This window comes from Necator americanus, chromosome V, assembly GCF_031761385.1.
Source record: "Necator americanus strain Aroian chromosome V, whole genome shotgun sequence".
Classification (NCBI taxonomy): Eukaryota; Metazoa; Nematoda; class Chromadorea; order Rhabditida; family Ancylostomatidae; genus Necator; species Necator americanus.
The window spans coordinates 4137902-4154936 of NC_087375.1; the positions used below are offsets into that span (position 1 = coordinate 4137902).

The following is a 17035-nucleotide window of genomic DNA, read 5'->3' on the forward strand; positions in this document are numbered from 1 at the left end:
TTAACATTTCCGAGCCTTCTTTTCAAACTTCTCCTGCATATATGAAGCCATAGGATCAGCTGAGTGTATCGCGGTAAGTCTATAAGCTTCCTGTTCTTTTTCAGTCAAAGGTTTGTCTTCATACGTGGTGTTGTACTTCCGTTTGCGATCTCCCTTTAAGAATTCTCATTAATCCTGATGAAAGTATCCAGAAAATAGAAAATGAACTCAATAATGTTCTTTTCTATGCATAAAGAAACGATATTTTACATTAACTTGAAAAATTATGAGGAATATATATGTCAAAAAGGTGGCTGGTAGCTGTTCCAACTATGACTCTTGTAGCTACCAACGGTATACGAATTAGACAAAAAAGTATGTTTATCTGAGTGAACACCACAACAAGCACAACTTTAATTGTATCACGAAAGCTGACGTACCTCCAGATATGTCCGACGCCCTTCTAACCTATCTTTTTCCATCTTCTCCACTGCAACCTTTAAGTCATCTTTGTCGTTTTCTCCTTCGCTTTCAGAACTCGACTCAGAATCGGAATCAGACGTTCCCTGAAAAGAAATGCCCAAACTCGTACAGCCAACAAAAAAAAACGTGCAATCGACAATGTTGTCCAAGAAGTGGGACCAACAGAAGCCAGCGCTCACTTTCTTTGTCTTTTTCGGTCTTTCACTGGCTTTTTGCTTTCTTCTCTTCCGTTTTTCTCGCTTCTTTTCTCGTCGTTTAGCTTCCCGCTTCCCTATAAAAATAGATGAAGCAGACGGGACGTTAGACCAGAACAGTCTAGCCCATGCTCTTGACCGAACAATTGACAAGGATGGAGAATGAGTAGTATCCACTCAATATCAGTTACATAAGTGTCAGCACTCAATATCAACTTGTATGGGGAAGTTTACAAGGTTTAGACCAACTTGGACCAGCTGGTTTTCAAAACAACCCTTCAAAAAATAGTTGTAATACACAAAAGAAAATAGCACTGAACTCTTCATATATTCTGAGCTAAGTGAATCTTTCGTTAAAAATAAGTTATATGAGAAAAACGATTTTGCTACATCAAGGAAAAAGATATCTCCAAGAAAGACTCACTCAAATTCTATACAAATATTCAGTATGATATTGGAACAATTCGAAACTCATTTCGAAAAAAGTCTCACCTCAAAAATTGAAATTTAACATGATGACATATCACTATAAATTGTTTTCACAACCATTGCAATCTATCGATGAATCCAAACAATTAATCAAAAATGAAAGTTACAATATGCTGAAAACTCAAAAGTTTAGTTTCCCTTCAACACTAAAAAAAAGATTGATTAGCAGTATTTAGATGCTGGACGATATGCGTAGAAACAAACATCCCGTGTGATTATACTGAGTATGAGAGTCATGAAAAAAATTAAACCCCGATTTCTCAACAAAAGACTACCGATTCTCCTTGATCCGGTCCAAAAAAGGCTAAGGAAACTAGGAAAATACTGACTTCGTTCTCTTTCTCTTTCCATTTCCCGTTCTTTTTCCGAGTCCTCAGATTCGCTTGAAGATTCCGAAGAAGAACTGTCCGAGCTTGACGGTGTACTTGCGTTATCTGAGTCGTTCTTCTTGTCCTTACTTGTCGAAGTAACATCAGTGGCCACTTCCGATTTTTCGGAGGCTAGAAAACAAAACTCTATAAGTCCCACTCTTTTTCTCAGCGACCTAAGAATCATTACCCTCATCTATCTTTGTCGCCACTACGTCACCGACTTTTTCTTTGGCTTCTGAACCTTCACCCTTTAGACAATATGAATTTTTCACAAAGGAGTGACAACATCTATAGCCCCATTTGCCATCCTTCCAATAGGATCCAAATACGCTTGTGTGGTTCATAGGGTATCTGGAAGAAAACAACAATTATTTGAAAAGTAAAATATCCAAAGAAATCGAAGCACCGAATAGTTAAAGTAGAAAATACTATGTTTTTAATTCCAAACGTAAAGGCAAGATAACTGGGAAGCATTAATGGAAGAAAGTCAGGAATTCATAAGAATCATTGGTTTTAGAAATCATGAAGAAGCTATTAATTTTAAATAAAAGTCAGATGAACAACCTACACGTCCTCCTCATAACGACTTCTTACAACGGCGCGTTCAGATCCTTTCAACACTTTTCCTTTTCTGCTATACTCCACGTACTGCTCAGTCTGTGCAAATAGTAATTCTTTTGGTGTTGATTCCAGGTATTCAGCACCTCCATATTTCGATAACAACGTCTGAAAACAAAGAAAGTCAGTAACGTAGATACCGAAGATAGATATGAAGTAAAATGAAACGATGGAAGAAAAAATGCTGCGAGACAAGACTTGAACGACTAACCTTGCGCTGTTCGTTGTCAGTAGTAGATTTCTCCTTATTAAACTCTTTCTTTAAAGCTTCAAGCTTAGTTGGTTCAGCCAAAGCATGCACGTCAATACCCTTGCATCGTGCTTGCCAAGCAAACACCTGCGCTTCATTAGCCTCTACGACTTCACCAGTATACCTAAAGTACCAAAACTGGGAGATAACACCATGGACTACGCCAATAGAATAAAAGACGCATGTAGGACCACAAAAAAAACACCTTTGCATATTATTACCTTATGAAATTTTCACCAGCAAATCGAGCTGCTTCTTTCTCTTTTCCTTGGACGTTGGCAAACGGATTCTCACGCATAGACCGAGACTTTGGATCGTAATAGGGCGAATTTTCAGCAAGGTTGAAAAGATACTTTGCCGTATCTTCACGGATTCTCAGATTTCGGACCTAAAACACAGTAGAAATAAAAACAAGGCAGATGTTAAATTTGGATGACGTCGTACTGCATGAACGAAAAAGAATGAAATTTCTTGAAAATTTACAGTGATTCTTGTTCGTGAATCCATGTCTACGGAGACTCCAGCCATATCCGCATCTTCTGCATATTTGTCGTCATCTGCTTCAGCACCTTCCTTCTCAGGATCAAGAATTCCAGCTCGAATCTTAGAAATACCGATATCTAATCAGCACCGTGAAAAGAATGAAAATATTAACTTCTCTTTACCTGTTCTGCTCGAATCGCTTTTCTTGTCTCTTCCAAATGTTCGAACTCTTTAATTACCTGGAAGTAAGTTTGATTTAGAATCAAAAACAATTTCGAATAACCCACGATGTAGGAATGTGGGTGATGTATGTATGTAGAGTGCAAAGTACCTGATCATGAGTGCTCGGATCGAACCCGTTCCATCGATCTCTCTTCGCATCAAAACCCAGCAAAAGATTGGGCTGGACATGATCATCGGGCGCAATATCTTCTCCGGTGCGACTTAAATTAGAGTATCATGCAACGCATAGCGGTAATTACAGGCTCTGAAGATTAAAAAAAGGAAGATAGAGTTGTTTAGATCTGATGAGCGTATTTCAGAAAAGAAGCTCAAGTAACAATGGTTTCTGAGGCCAATGAAGAGATGAAAAATGGGAAACACTCTTTGTTTCCTCTACACGTTTTCCATCATTTCCAACAGTAAGCATATAGAAAATACTGATAAAGTGTAGTTAATGGCAGGAATGACCATGGATATATTTTTCTTTTTCAATGAATCATATCTAGATCCGATAGGAAACGTATACAGAAAGATAATAAGGCATTCATCCCGAAAACACGAACACCACAATCATAGATGCGATAGTCGGACCCGGTGCTCCGAACTCCTTCACTTTTGGACGCTCGGAGAAGAACCTCCTCACCTTTGGACGGTTGGCAAAAGAACCCCCTTCATTTTTGGACGATTGGGAAAAGGACCTCTTCACTTTCGAACGATTGGCGAAGGGACCCTCATCACTTGAGCCTCACCCCATGAGCTAGACCCCCTTCACCTGAAGAGCGTCTGTCTCCTCCCTATCGTACCTATGACCACAATCAATTTTGATTTGCGCCGCAATCCACCATTCACAGACGGGAGGTGTACAACAAAAAAAAATCGCCCTTACAATATTTTCAAAAATAGCATGGACCTTAGTTCTGAGTGTTGACTTTGACTGTTAAAATTGTTTTGATGACACAATACCCCGAGCACAAAGAATCGACCATAAACTTTTTTATCCATTTTTCTTGGCTGGTAATTAAATACACACTATAAAATGAATACAGTTCTGAAAACTCACTTTGCACCAAGTTTTCGAGGACGTTCGAAACAATCACGCTTGTTGTGCCCAAGCGCACCGCAGTTCTCGCAAGCGCCTGCAATTCGAATCAGATAGAAAATAATAATAAAATACTTTCCTTAGAAAAGCGGCGATGTAAAGCTGTTTTCCAGCGACACCTTATAGTGAATTCTAGTATTTAGTCTGATCAGAACTACTCCGAAGCATGCTGTAAAAGCTATGCACCTCATACCGATCACAACCGTTAGATCCTCCGTATCACGCTGACTCCGCACACACAAAATGCACCAGGCTTCAGTTCAGACGTTTTGACTCAAGTGTGCAGGTGATAATTACGTCAAAATGACACAATCCACCAAAATCTGGTAGGAAAGATCCAAAAAAATATGCAAAATGTGTTCTTCAACGAAACAAACTCAAAGGTATTTCTCGGAGACCTTTTCGCACGAAATTATCAACGGTCCTCTAATTGTAACAACATCCATTCAAACCGAGAATTTTTGGCTATTACAAGTTGTGAAATTCACGTGTGTAAATTGTTGCAAACTATTTAATAGCGAGTCAATAGCCCTTTCGGCCTTTTTTCTCATTTCGCTGAAATCCTATTACAATGGGCATCGAACCCTTGCGGTTCTACTGTCACCTTGTGGATCACTTGTTTTGTTTTGTTTTTTTCTTTTTCACAAGACACGTGCTACTAGCGAGCTCAATTCTTCTGCCTTCTCTCCCATCCCCCTTTTCTCTCTCCTCTCTTTTGGGAAAATCAAATCTTGATATCAGACTACACGAACTATTCAAAATTGCATTAAAATTATGCTACTAACCCTTCCGAAATTTCGTTGCTGCCTTTCCCGTTGTACCTTTTTTGTACCATTGATCAATGGTGGCCATGTCCTTCTGTCTTTCAGCATGGGGACGTTGATGCTACAAGAAACACTCAATCCTTTAGAACGAACAATTAAGGGTAATTAATCAAAAAAAAATGTAGACAGAAAAATAACAAATGTTACAGATAATAAAAATGACATACTTGCAATGTAGGCCCTTCGCTAGGTACGTACCAAGGATTTTGAGAAATAAACTGCGGTATATGAGGGTTGATATCTCGTCCGGTTGTTACATCAACCATAGCGGGTGCTGTTCCTGCTTTCCGCTCCTCCTTAAGAGAAAAAGTTCTTATTATTAAGGTGTTCACAGATTGTCTTACAGTATCAGGCCAATCTGAAAACATACCTCAAGGTCCTTCTCCTTCCGATATTCATTTCTTGTTTTCTTCTCCATTATATCATCGCCTCCTTCACGTGTAAGTGCCGAAACCGGCACTATCTTTCGAAAAGAGGCCATATCCAAGTGTTTCTGCGGGAAAACTAGGTATTAGAGATATACTGAAAGAAAATCACAGCGAACATGCATGAAATAGCTATTTATTTCCATCATTTGCGGATATTAGCTGTAGAAACTCTGGCAGAAAACGTTGAAGTAGTGTCCAACCCAATCGAGGTAAAGTGAAGTTGGGATGGGGAATCAACTGCGTTCTTATTTCTGTATTATTCTGTATTAGTATTCTGGAAGAAGATATCTAAATCTAATCGAGGTCCTAAGGTTTAAGTATTAGTATTGGTGGACATATGACATGTAAGCTAAAGTTACTAAGAGAAAAAAAAAGAAGATAGAACCCTCAGAAATAAGAACGCAGTTGAATCCCCCCTCCACTCCAACTACAACTCCACTAAATATGAAACTACACATATATATTTAAGAAAAGAGCTGCACCAGGAAAAAAAGCGACAAACAACAAGAAAAAAGGGAAGTCATTTACATTCGAAACAACGCACGTCAACGAAAAAAATCCTCCGACCGCGCCCCTATCCGAGACGGCATTTGAGTTGGAGCATGCCAAACGAAGGCGAATATCATAGAATTTTGATATATTTTGTGATTTTTCTCTAGAACAACCACATTTGTTACGAAAAATGTATGGTAAGATGCAATGGTATTCCTCAAAATGCGTGCGTTCTTTGTTTCTGGCGAAATAGTTTACTCGGTGCTGATTTCCCCGGTTGGAGCAAGTGATCCGTAACGACGTGTATATGTCCCAAACACAGCCGCGGAAATACCGTACACGCCCAGTCATTTCCTAGGAAAATGTATCATTATCATAAGAATTCCGTGCAGTTATGAGGAGATAGGGATGAGGGAGCATGCGGGTCATTTTTAGTTCGTTGTGTTGTCATTTACAAGCGCATAGAAGCAAAATTTTCAATTTTTCCAAGTTCTATCTTATTATGCTACAGGCCATTTCGCCCAATTCGGTACTAGGACCTCTAGATTGATTTGGAAAATGTTAGTTAATTGGGTGTTTGTCCATTTTTCTCACTACTAAAGGATTTCGCTCACACGAAACCCCAACGATGAAACGCCCACTGGTAGAAAATATTAGTGAAAAGGATAAAGTGTCTGGCGCTAATCAATCCGCTTGGGACCAGCCACCGCGTTCACTTCAATTCGTCTAAGGTTTACGAACGCGTGTAAAGCTCACTCATTGACTTACGGATGCCAGCAGATGTATGAAGTCACTGTTTTTGAACTTCCAGACAAGTTTAACACCAACTTATGTCTGCAGGAGGGATGAAAGGTTTGGTTGGCGCTAGGGCGGTTCGAAACCTCTGATCCATCCGATTCTAGCAGCAGCCGAACCTCTTACCGACTGCGCTACACCGCCCTGCTAGAAGATATTGATGATAATAAATAGCAATTATTTCCCAACAATAAGTCTTACAGCTACTAAAAATAAAACTCTTGGTATACTCAGCTTCATGAACAATCCATACTAGTGCTAATCAGGATATTTTCTCCGGTAGATCTGGTAAGAAATGTGATCTACGCGTAGTCAATAGGTTACGTGTTCATCCTATCTCTCCCACGTGAACTTACGATAGCCTATGGAAGTATTTGATTCTTTTTGCTTAAATTTCTCCTTATTTATAACTTTAATGTCTCCTAACTCAAACTTTGATTCCTTCTATTATTTCTAGGCTCCACTTGAGTTGGTTAGCAATAATGTGTAGTCCTGAGTTCTATTGTTGTTGTTTTTTTTTGCCGATATAAAAGATTGCACGTTTTCAAAATTCATAGAATTATGGTGACCAACTTCTCTCATCCATCGTGCATATCAATAATTGGCCCTTACTTCGAGTTTTCCGTTGTGCTCTTACCGAACCGTCGAATATCCCAGAAATTCTCAAACAATCCGCCTCAAAAATTGCTTGCGACCTCGTCGACGTACTTCTTTATTGTCTAGTCGCTTTAAATTTTAAGCTCATTTTTATTTGATAGTTGGAAAAGAGCCACGTCCGAGATCAAAAGCATTGTACCACGAAACTGACAACGGTTGTGTCTCTGAGCGCAAATATAGGGTTTGGGTATAGACTATGAGTTTAACCTTTGCCCTGCTGAATTCTGGTGATCCTGGAAAACGGCGTGGGAACCGCTTAAATTCCTACAAGGCACGTTAGAACTGCCACCCTTGCACAGGTTCCCGTTCCCTCAGCAGCTTATTGATTGGTTTTACTGGAATAGGCCGCTGATGAGACCTCATTGATTTTTGACGGTTTGCGTGTGGATGCATGTGGGGTGCGCAAAGGTGGCGCGTTTCCACGTACATCGGAGGAACAAACGTCGTCTTCCGCACCGTTTGTCGGGGCGATTTGTGGGAATTGAACCTAACCAGGTCCATACTCGTAATCTATAGTACTAACTCGATATTTACCTCTTCGAAACGTCCTGGACATTCGTCGCAACGAAGAAATTCACTGCCAGCCTGCAGTGTTTTCTTTTACAGATATGAAATATAAATCAATATACCGTAGAACAGTATAACTTTGGAATAAAGGGCAGATTATTCCCTTCTTGTTTTTCCTTATAAGTGTTGGTCGTACTTGTGGTACAATCGACACTAATAAGGTAAATTACTACTTTAATTGTACCTTGACCTCATGAGTATCCACACATCAAATTTCGCTTTGAATGCAGTTTTTGTCAATCTTTTTTGAAGGCAATGGCTCATCGAGGCCTTCAGTTGCGAAAACGATCTGATTCACTGAATGACGCTAACATTCGACGGTGCTCTACGATCCAGGCAAGTTGAAACAGCACATTTTTGCAAAATCCGCATACCTGTTTTAAATCTATGGAGCCTCTTAAAGATGTAAAGGATAAACTGCAAGGTGTTTCCAAGGTCGCTTGGGATGCGTCATTGTGTTCATTTCAATTCAGGATCGTTTGAAGTTTATGAACATAGGAGGGCTAGCTGATGTATCAATTCATTGTTTTTATCCTCTTAAACCAGTCTGGTACCAATTCAACAACTCCGCTGGAATGAAAGTCATGGTCGGCACTCGAGCGGTTTTGACCCCACGGTCGATCGTGCAGTCAGACTTTGCAGGAGAGGCTTATCGGAAACACTTTGTCAAATAGTTGAATGTCGAGGTTTTGCCGTATCTCAGCTGTATATCCCTCTTATAGTGAAGGTTCTGACGTTCACCATACAGCTCAGACGAAAGGACTCATGTGCGAGTTAGATTGGTTGCCAATTCACCCTGACCTACACACAAGTATCAATGCAAACGCGTGATCTGGCTGGACCTGAATCGACACAGAGTTGACCGGGATCTTGAAGTTTCGTACTGCTTAGCATGTATATGGTAACATCGTCTGTGTATTCGTGACCGTCAAGGAGCCCTTTGGTGGTGCTAAGACGATGCTAGGATGCAAAACAAGAAGGATTCTGCTATTGCACCCTACGTTACTCGAATTACCACTTCAAACTTCATTATGTATAATAGTACGGTCAAAACGACATAAAATACGTTCAGTTCTGTAAGTACCGTAAGTAGTCTCAAAGCGACGCGGTGAAGAAAGCGGTTGGAATCGCGTTGGTTGGCGTGGGACCATCGGAAACTACAGTAGAAATTGAAATGTGAAGATTGCTTTTGCATATGGTTGCTTCAAATGTTTCAATTACAGAACGATAAGGTTGGGGAAATGACCGAAGAGCTCGAAAAATTATCGCTCCGGTAAGTGGTTAACATTGTATTGTTGTGACATAGTTGTACTTATTTGGATAGTTTACATAAAAAGTACATGATCTTTCCTAGTACTAATGCACCGCAAATTTTCCCAATAATCACTACTAAGCAGATCTTTCACTTATGCTTTCTCTACTTAACACAATTACATTTCAAATCCTTTGCGTCTTAATATCAGTTCTTAGATAAAAAAACGTTCTTTCCTCCACTTCCTAGATAAAAACGTTCTTTCCTCGTCTACGCCAGTTTCTCTCGGACCATTTTTGAAAAATTCCTATTTTTACTACTACTATAACCATTATGCTGACTTTTGTGAACAAACATGGTCTCACAAACTACGACATTAGATTAAGACACCAATATGTCATGAGAAATTCAACAAATTGCGCCATTACAATTCCATTCAAGTTCTAACGCAAAATCCATGGTTCAGACCAGAACGAAAAAAAGGAACTACTAACCGTGGCCGATCGAACACTCTACAATCAACAGAAATCGAAAATCTTTCTATACAGCAGGTACGGTCCTCCAGTAGAACCAGTTGGGTTACTTTCAGTTGAGAAACAGTTTTTGCAGAAAAACGAGCACCCTAGTGGTTCCAGCATTTTTGACCGATTTCTATCCACGCTCGGGTTCCACCGTACTGTTACCATCGAAGGTCGTTTGTTTTAGAGAACATTCTTTGCCACAATTGAAGCTTTTTTTTACTCGTTTGCTCTGCTGGGGATTCTTCGCTAAAAAAACAGTACAATGTGCATCATTTGATTTCCTTTGGAACTGCCCAGATGAACTAATTTAATTTTTGCAACGTTATGGTTTCTTAACAACTATGAGAAGGTTTCCATTGGTCATGAGGTGTACTTTTCCAGAGTTTCAGCGTTTAACTGACCTCGTATGAATGAACTTGTACGTGTGAAATATTCGGACGGCTGGACCGAAGCATGTGCAAATCACTCCATGGTTTATTACCCAGTATCCATCCAATTCCCTAGTATCACCTGTACTCGCGTGGCGTCGCCTTGGCGGGCACCAATAATATTCTTATTTGTTTAATGCGTGAATATAAAGTGGAACTATTTATGAACTGTGAAGTTACTATGGGACAACAAACACAAATCCCCAGACGAATGGGTAGTGGTTGAGCAAAGAAGCGTGCCCTCCACGCTGCTGTGCAGTCTCAGGGACGCCAGTTACCTCCAACTCGCGGCAGCCTTTACTTCATCCTTTTGCAGATGGTATATTTCGAGAGCTGCATTTAAAGTCAGCCACGAATCTGACGTGGTGAGAGAATCCACGACAAAAGCTGGAGATGGAATTGTAGATTGCGGAATCATGGGTGGTTCCGCTCACCTCTCCCTAGTCGTCATAAAAAACGGCGAGAATGGCCTTTAGTTCTTACGAGGAACGCGAAACACTCTTCTATATACACGTTCTGGTCCCCTCAGTAACCTATTCAAAGGTTTTGCTTGAAGAAGCAGTCGAGAAGAACTCACTGATTTTTGACCGCTGCGCAGCTGGATGCGGCGCGTGTTCAAAGGTAGAGCGTTGCAAATAAAACCGTGAAGAAGGGAGTCTTTCACGTCGTTTTTTTCATACTACGATTAGGGAGAGATGAGCGGAGCCACCTCTGACCCCTCATTCTGCGACCCCGTATAGAGTTTGTCCATCGGAAAACCATACCACGTCCGACTCATAGGGTGAGCCCTTAAATTGTCTTGCTCGCATCCGTTCCACCGTGCCCGCTTCGTACGACGACAACGACGAAATGAGTCGCGTACTACAAGAAGCTCCGCTTTCATAGTTGCGCATGTGGTGGGCGGAGCAGAAGACACACACACATCAGCGGAGGAACGCAACATACCACGTATCACGAGGAACCTTAAAATGGAACATTAGAGAAGTTTTTTTGAGGACGCAAAAATCGACTGATTCGACTGGCCCAAAACTCAAGCAGATCTGATTCCTGCCGACCGCTTAATGTTTGCTTAAAGGCATCATCCACGAATCTGAGGTGGTACGGATTTTAGGTGGAGTATTCGTATACGGGGTCGTAGATTATGTAGAGAGGGTGATTCCGTCCATTTCTTCCTAATTGTCGTAAAAAAATGGCCATGAAGATGCGGCGCGCTCCAATCGAACTCGTTGTGGAAAATAGAGCGCCGAAACGGTCGAAGCCGCATCTTCGGACCGTTTTTTACGGCAATTAGGAAATGGACGGAATCACCCTTCTCTCCATAATCTACGATCCCGTATACGAATATTCCACTTGAAATCCGTACCAACTCAGATTTGTGGGGTGATGCCTTTAATTTGCATCCTTAGAGACGTTTGGACGTGCATCATTAACGATACTACCAGGATCTTTTTACCCCTTCTCCTTCAGTTGCATTGGAACGATTATCTCTTCTGAACATGTAGCATGAAAGGTTTTAAAATCATTGACTCGTGTTAGATAGAATAAAGGGTTGCTTAATAAATTCTGAAAAAGTTTTATTTACTTCTAAAAGAGGCAGAGAAAAATTGTGGGGCAGTCTAATATTTTGAGTCATTCTTCAAAACTGTAAGTTCTATCTCCGAATTTCTACCTGATGTTATTTAAGTTTTTTTCACTTGCCTAGATTGAGGGCACAGTGAGCGTCTCGCAACAATAGATTTCTTTTTAAATTTGTAGGTGCACGAAAAACTGCTACGGAAATTGAGAATGGTGTTATTCTTGAGCCTGTAGGTAAGGTGATGTTCTTTCTTTTTTTATTTATATCTTCTTAGCTGTTTAATTCCCATAAAGGTAATCTGTCAGTGTATGTCCAGAGCGTGGAAACTAGCTGCCCAACTAGCTGTTGGGATTTAATAGTGGAGAAAGGGGCCAATTTGTTAGCGGCTCTTGTGGTCCATGCTATTAAGCGATTTGATAAGAAATGTCCGACTACCTGACAAGGGAAATCTGTCAGTCAGTAATTGATCCAGAGATGAGACCATGACTGTGTCAAAGCTTAAGTTCAGTGTATGTCCAGAGCGTGGAAACTAGTTGCCCAACTAGCTGTTGGGATTTAATAGTGGAGAAAGGGGCCAAGTGAGCCAAACAACATGGTCTGATTAAAGGCATCACCCCACGAATCTGGGGTGGCACGAGTTTCAGGGTAATGGGACGGGCAATGCCTATACGGGGTCGTGGACTATGAGGAAGAAGGTGAACGCTGTTTCTTACGACGGCTTCTGTTCCAATGCGCAACCATTTCGCCCAGCAGCGCTCCGGGGCCGTCCGTTTACACTGATACAGAAAGAGCTGAACGGAATCACCCTCTTCCTCATAATCTTCGTTCCCGTTTAAGCAGTACCCGCCTGAAACCCGTACCACCTCAGATTCGTGGGGTGATGCCTTTAACAACGTTTTGATCTTGTTACGCTCAGCCTTTGTTGTACATCCTTCGTTTCCATAGTCGCTGCCGCAGTTTGCGATGCGTTTGATTGTTCTCCTTGAGCGAAACATCAGTGAATGGAACATTAGCTCTTTTTCAACTCCGTATCAGACCCTAGTTGTACTTGTTCAGAAAATTCGTTACCATCCGATGCAGAAGTGGAGAAGGATAGCGACGATGTGATAGATTATCAACGTATAGGTCTGTTCAGGGAGATTGATCTTGAGTCTGATCATGCTGATTTCCTCATCGACATCGTGAAGTATGCTTTTTCTATGCAGGTGAATCCTTGGAATTCATCTACGAGCTAATATTTGTGCAATCTTAGTGATTTGTCCTATTTTTGTTTACAAGTAAAAGCGCTAAACTCTCTCTACAAGTTCAACCTGCTCAAATAGTGAGCAACCACAATTGAGCAATTTTTATTCGTAACATTTGTCTTCTGCATTTTTTTACCAGACGTTTTTTCAGCATGAAATAAAAATGCTGAAAATAATTCAAATATTTTTATTTTATTATTTTTATTATTTTCAAATATTTGCATGAAATGAAAATGCTGAAAATAATTCAAATGAGTAATAAAAGTGGAATGAAATACATGAAAAAGAGATAAAAGTCTAAAAGTCTAAGATAAAAGATAGATAAAAGTCGGAAGAAAAACTTCAGAAAGTTTTGTGGTATAGTAAACCTTCAGGTGCATCATGCAGTGCCTACTAAACTTACTTATTTTTCAATTATCTCTTCCTCTGCGTCTACCAAGTGAAATTCTTTTCTGAAGTCCCAGAAAATGGATTTTATTGCAGTAAGAACTTTTTTTGCTACAATTTTGAAAAAGAACGCAAAAAGAGTGAAATTTCTTCTCACAATACAATAATCAATTTCTTACATCTTTCAATCTATCGATCGCGTAATTTTGCAAATTGTAGCAAGCCAGTCCACATTTTGCTGTTAAAAGAAAACAAAATTATAAGATTTTGCATTTTTTTCTCTATCGCAGATGAAATTATATAAAAATTAAAATTATATGAAATAAAATTAATTGAAAATCATAAAATTCCTAAAAATTATACTGCAAAAGAGTGAGATTTGTGGGAAACATTTAGCGGATTACCTCTAATCCTGAGAATCTAGTAAAATGAATTCCAGGCTAACTATCCATCAACCACAGAATCAGACTGGCGTTCATTGGGTGGATATCGTACATTCACTCTCACTAATCTTTTTCTAATCGAAGTTTTCTATAGTGAACGTTTTGCTACCGAAGTTTTACCACTTGCCGCATATTTTGTTAGTGTAACCGTATCGGTAGGTGATTTATTATGATGCTTTTCGTTTTTTAATCGAATTAAATTACTGTTATCGAGAAATAATGACGCAGATCGAAAACAATTCTTAGAAACGTAAGATTCGTCGTGATCAGTTAGAGGATCTCTCGGTTGCTGCTATACGATTAGCCTCAAAAGTCGAATCACAATATTCGATGAGCACTGATGCATTGATTGATTTTGATATGAGAAAATTGAACAGAATGGAAAGGGAGGTGAGAACACGACATTTTTATGTATTTTAAGTAAATTCTTACTGAGATTTTTTCTATTTGTCGAAATATTAGGTAAATTAAAAAGTTCTGAACGTTTGTGCTAGACGTTTTTCATCGAAAATGTCCATAAAATCATGGAAATCGTCAAGTCGGACTGCCATTTGAGCACGTATTCTATTGTCCAGGAACTGAAGATTAGCCAGAAAGTCATTTGGAACCATTTGCATAAAGTTGATCTCAAGAAAAAGCTCGATATATGGGTGCCAAACGCTCAGAACTTTTATTTCATCTAATGTTGATATAAGCCATTCACCATATGTATTACAATACTATTTAAGTAATTTTTAATATTTAGTAATTTTTTATTGTTATTGTTCCAGATTTGTCGAGCAACGGATTTCCATTTTTTGCGTTGCAGCGCCTTGTTTTTCATGCGTATTATACAGAAACTTGTAGAGGTAACGTTGCTTTTTCTCATCGTCAGAATAAGGATAACAATTATTGATTCGATATAAAATTATTGATTATTGATATTCCTCAATTCATGTTTTGTTACAAATGTGAACTAATTCTGAACACGATATTTTGTCGTATGTCAGCTAATTGTAATTACATGTATTTTTTAAATTATTTCATCTAAAAATTCCCAGAGATCCCTCTTTGTATTTTCAGTGGATTTGTTTGTTTATAGTTGATAGCTCTCTGGAACACAGTTCTGTGTTCTTGTTTCAAACTATTTGGTCGACTTAAGAAGTGAATAAAATAAAAAAATAAAATAATAAAACAAAAAACATTCAAAGTCTTTCTCTGGCTAAACATTGTGGATGAAAAGGTGGCAAAATTCTGACAAACGAGAAATTATGAGCATTAAACTTTTGAGTGAGAAATGAAGAAATGAGTTGGATACTCTTTTCATTGTCCTCATATCCAAATAAATAAACAAACAAACTAAAGGTAAATAAGTAAGCTAAACAAATAATCCAAAGTAAAATTAAATAATTCTTGTTTTCAAAAGCATTGCCGTATTTTTTTTTTACTTTTTTTTTTAATTCGGCTGTCAAGTATTCTGAGTGGGAACACGGTACCGATGGAACTCTCTCCTTATCAATATTTCAACAGTCTTGACCAATTTTTTTTTGAAATTACCTATATCCTCAAAATTTGCATACAAATTCCCTTCTTAATTCTCTTGTGAACTGTGAGTTCGCTTACTTGGATACATGGAACATTGGCCAGTAGTATCGTCCACCAGTTATAATTCTGCAAATTTTTTAAATATTGCTGCTACTCCATAAACTCTTTCAGAGATCCTCTTAAATCATAACTCTATATATTTACACGAATAAAGGATTAGAATTACGCATTACAGCGCTATTCTTGGCAGTGGAAATTTGCGAAGTTCGCTTCTCAGCTGGCATGTTGCCAAGTGGAACTGGCCACCCTGAAACCAACTCTTTTAGCCGGTGTAATAATGCGCTTGTGTTGTCTGCTTATTAGTGATGAGGATTGGGTGAGTATTCAAGTATTCTTTTTGACGGACACATTTTCCAAATTCTCCAAATTCTGAAAATACGTTCGAAATATTTGTATTTTAAGCCTCATGAATGCTACAGTGTCCTCGGAGAGCCGATTTCAAATTACGATGAACCTCATGCAATATTATGTCGACTCATACTTACAGCCCGCATCGCCGATGAGTTTGCTGAGGTATTTTTCTTTCTTTGCTGTATTGTGAGGAAATAATTTTCAAAAGTTGATACATGAATAGGCAGAGCACATAATTTTTGTAGAGTAATCCAGTATAGGTACTAGGTTGAGTACCTATTGTCATGGTTTACGCATCACCCCATCCATTCCGGTGCGCTATTTTCTACAACGAGTTCGATTGGAGCGCGCCAGCCGTTTGCACGCGCCGCATCTTCAGGGCCGCTTTTTTACGGCAAGTAGAAAGAAATGGACGGAATCACCCTCTTCCCCACAATCCACGACCCCGTATAGGCATAACCCACCTAAAACCCCTACCATCCCAGATTCATGAAGCGATGCTTTTAACCTTTTGCACTCCAGTCTAGTCAAGTACTTGGAACATTGGATTCTTAGCCGTCTGGACACTATTTTTCCCCGAAAAATTTCCTTGAATAATTTTTAGCCAACATCAGATATCATCCTCGAGAACATTAACGTAGTCCCCCTAGAACCGATAAATAGATTGGAAGCATGTTTGCCGTAAACAATGTACATCATGAAATAATAGGTTTTATAAAATATAAAATTATAACCATAATGAAACAATAATTTATACTTCTCCAGAGGGTTTAATTCACAAATTCCCTTTCAGGCGTATGCTCGATACCAAACTATCATAGAACATGCTCTTTCTCTTCGACCTGGTTGGATTGAGAAACAATCAACGGCGGCGAATACAGTTAAAATGGCTGGGAATCTTGTATTTGGAGAAAAATAGCTTTAACTTTGATTCTATGCTCAGAATTAGCTAAACCACATCAGCTGAAGTGTCGTATATATTATTTATAAAGCATGAATATATAAACTTTTAATATATCGTCACAGCTACTCTATTGTATTAGGTCAATGCATAGGTAAAGGAGTTTAACATTCTGTGATAAGTTATTTGAAAGAGAACTTTTTTCTCCATAAGATATCATTTTGATTTTTATGCTGATTCAATTTTTATTAAATTAATTTTTCCAGAATTTTCTAGATTAATACAGAAAGTTGGCAAATTAACAAGTTTTATAGAAAATCATTTTCAATGCACTAATCGCACTAATTGCCTTGATGCTTCTGCTCTGCGTACAATTCCTTAACAAAACATGGATATT

At 39.1% G+C, this 17035-nt stretch overlaps 2 protein-coding genes across 2 annotated transcripts; one reads left to right on the plus strand and one right to left on the minus strand.

Moving 5' to 3' along the window:
• RB195_012866 (uncharacterized protein) lies at positions 1-5493 on the minus strand (the record flags this gene model as incomplete). The annotated part of the gene is made up of 15 exons (XM_064202438.1): positions 1-153; positions 420-545; positions 642-733; positions 1475-1645; positions 1704-1867; positions 2085-2242; positions 2346-2508; positions 2606-2772; positions 2868-2987; positions 3050-3106; positions 3199-3310; positions 4150-4225; positions 4974-5073; positions 5180-5308; positions 5383-5493. 15 exons carry the CDS (start codon positions 5491-5493, stop codon positions 1-3), a joined length of 1899 nt encoding a protein of 632 aa, XP_064058319.1.
• Positions 5494-8206: 2713 nt separating this feature from the next.
• On the plus strand, positions 8207-16656 carry RB195_012867 (uncharacterized protein; the record flags this gene model as incomplete). Its single annotated transcript, XM_064202439.1, has 12 exons — positions 8207-8287; positions 9175-9224; positions 9670-9754; positions 9813-9894; positions 11908-11961; positions 12785-12933; positions 13799-13957; positions 14049-14192; positions 14573-14650; positions 15562-15702; positions 15789-15899; positions 16531-16656. 12 exons carry the CDS (start codon positions 8207-8209, stop codon positions 16654-16656), a joined length of 1260 nt encoding a protein of 419 aa, XP_064058320.1.
• Positions 16657-17035: the final 379 nt, after the last annotated feature.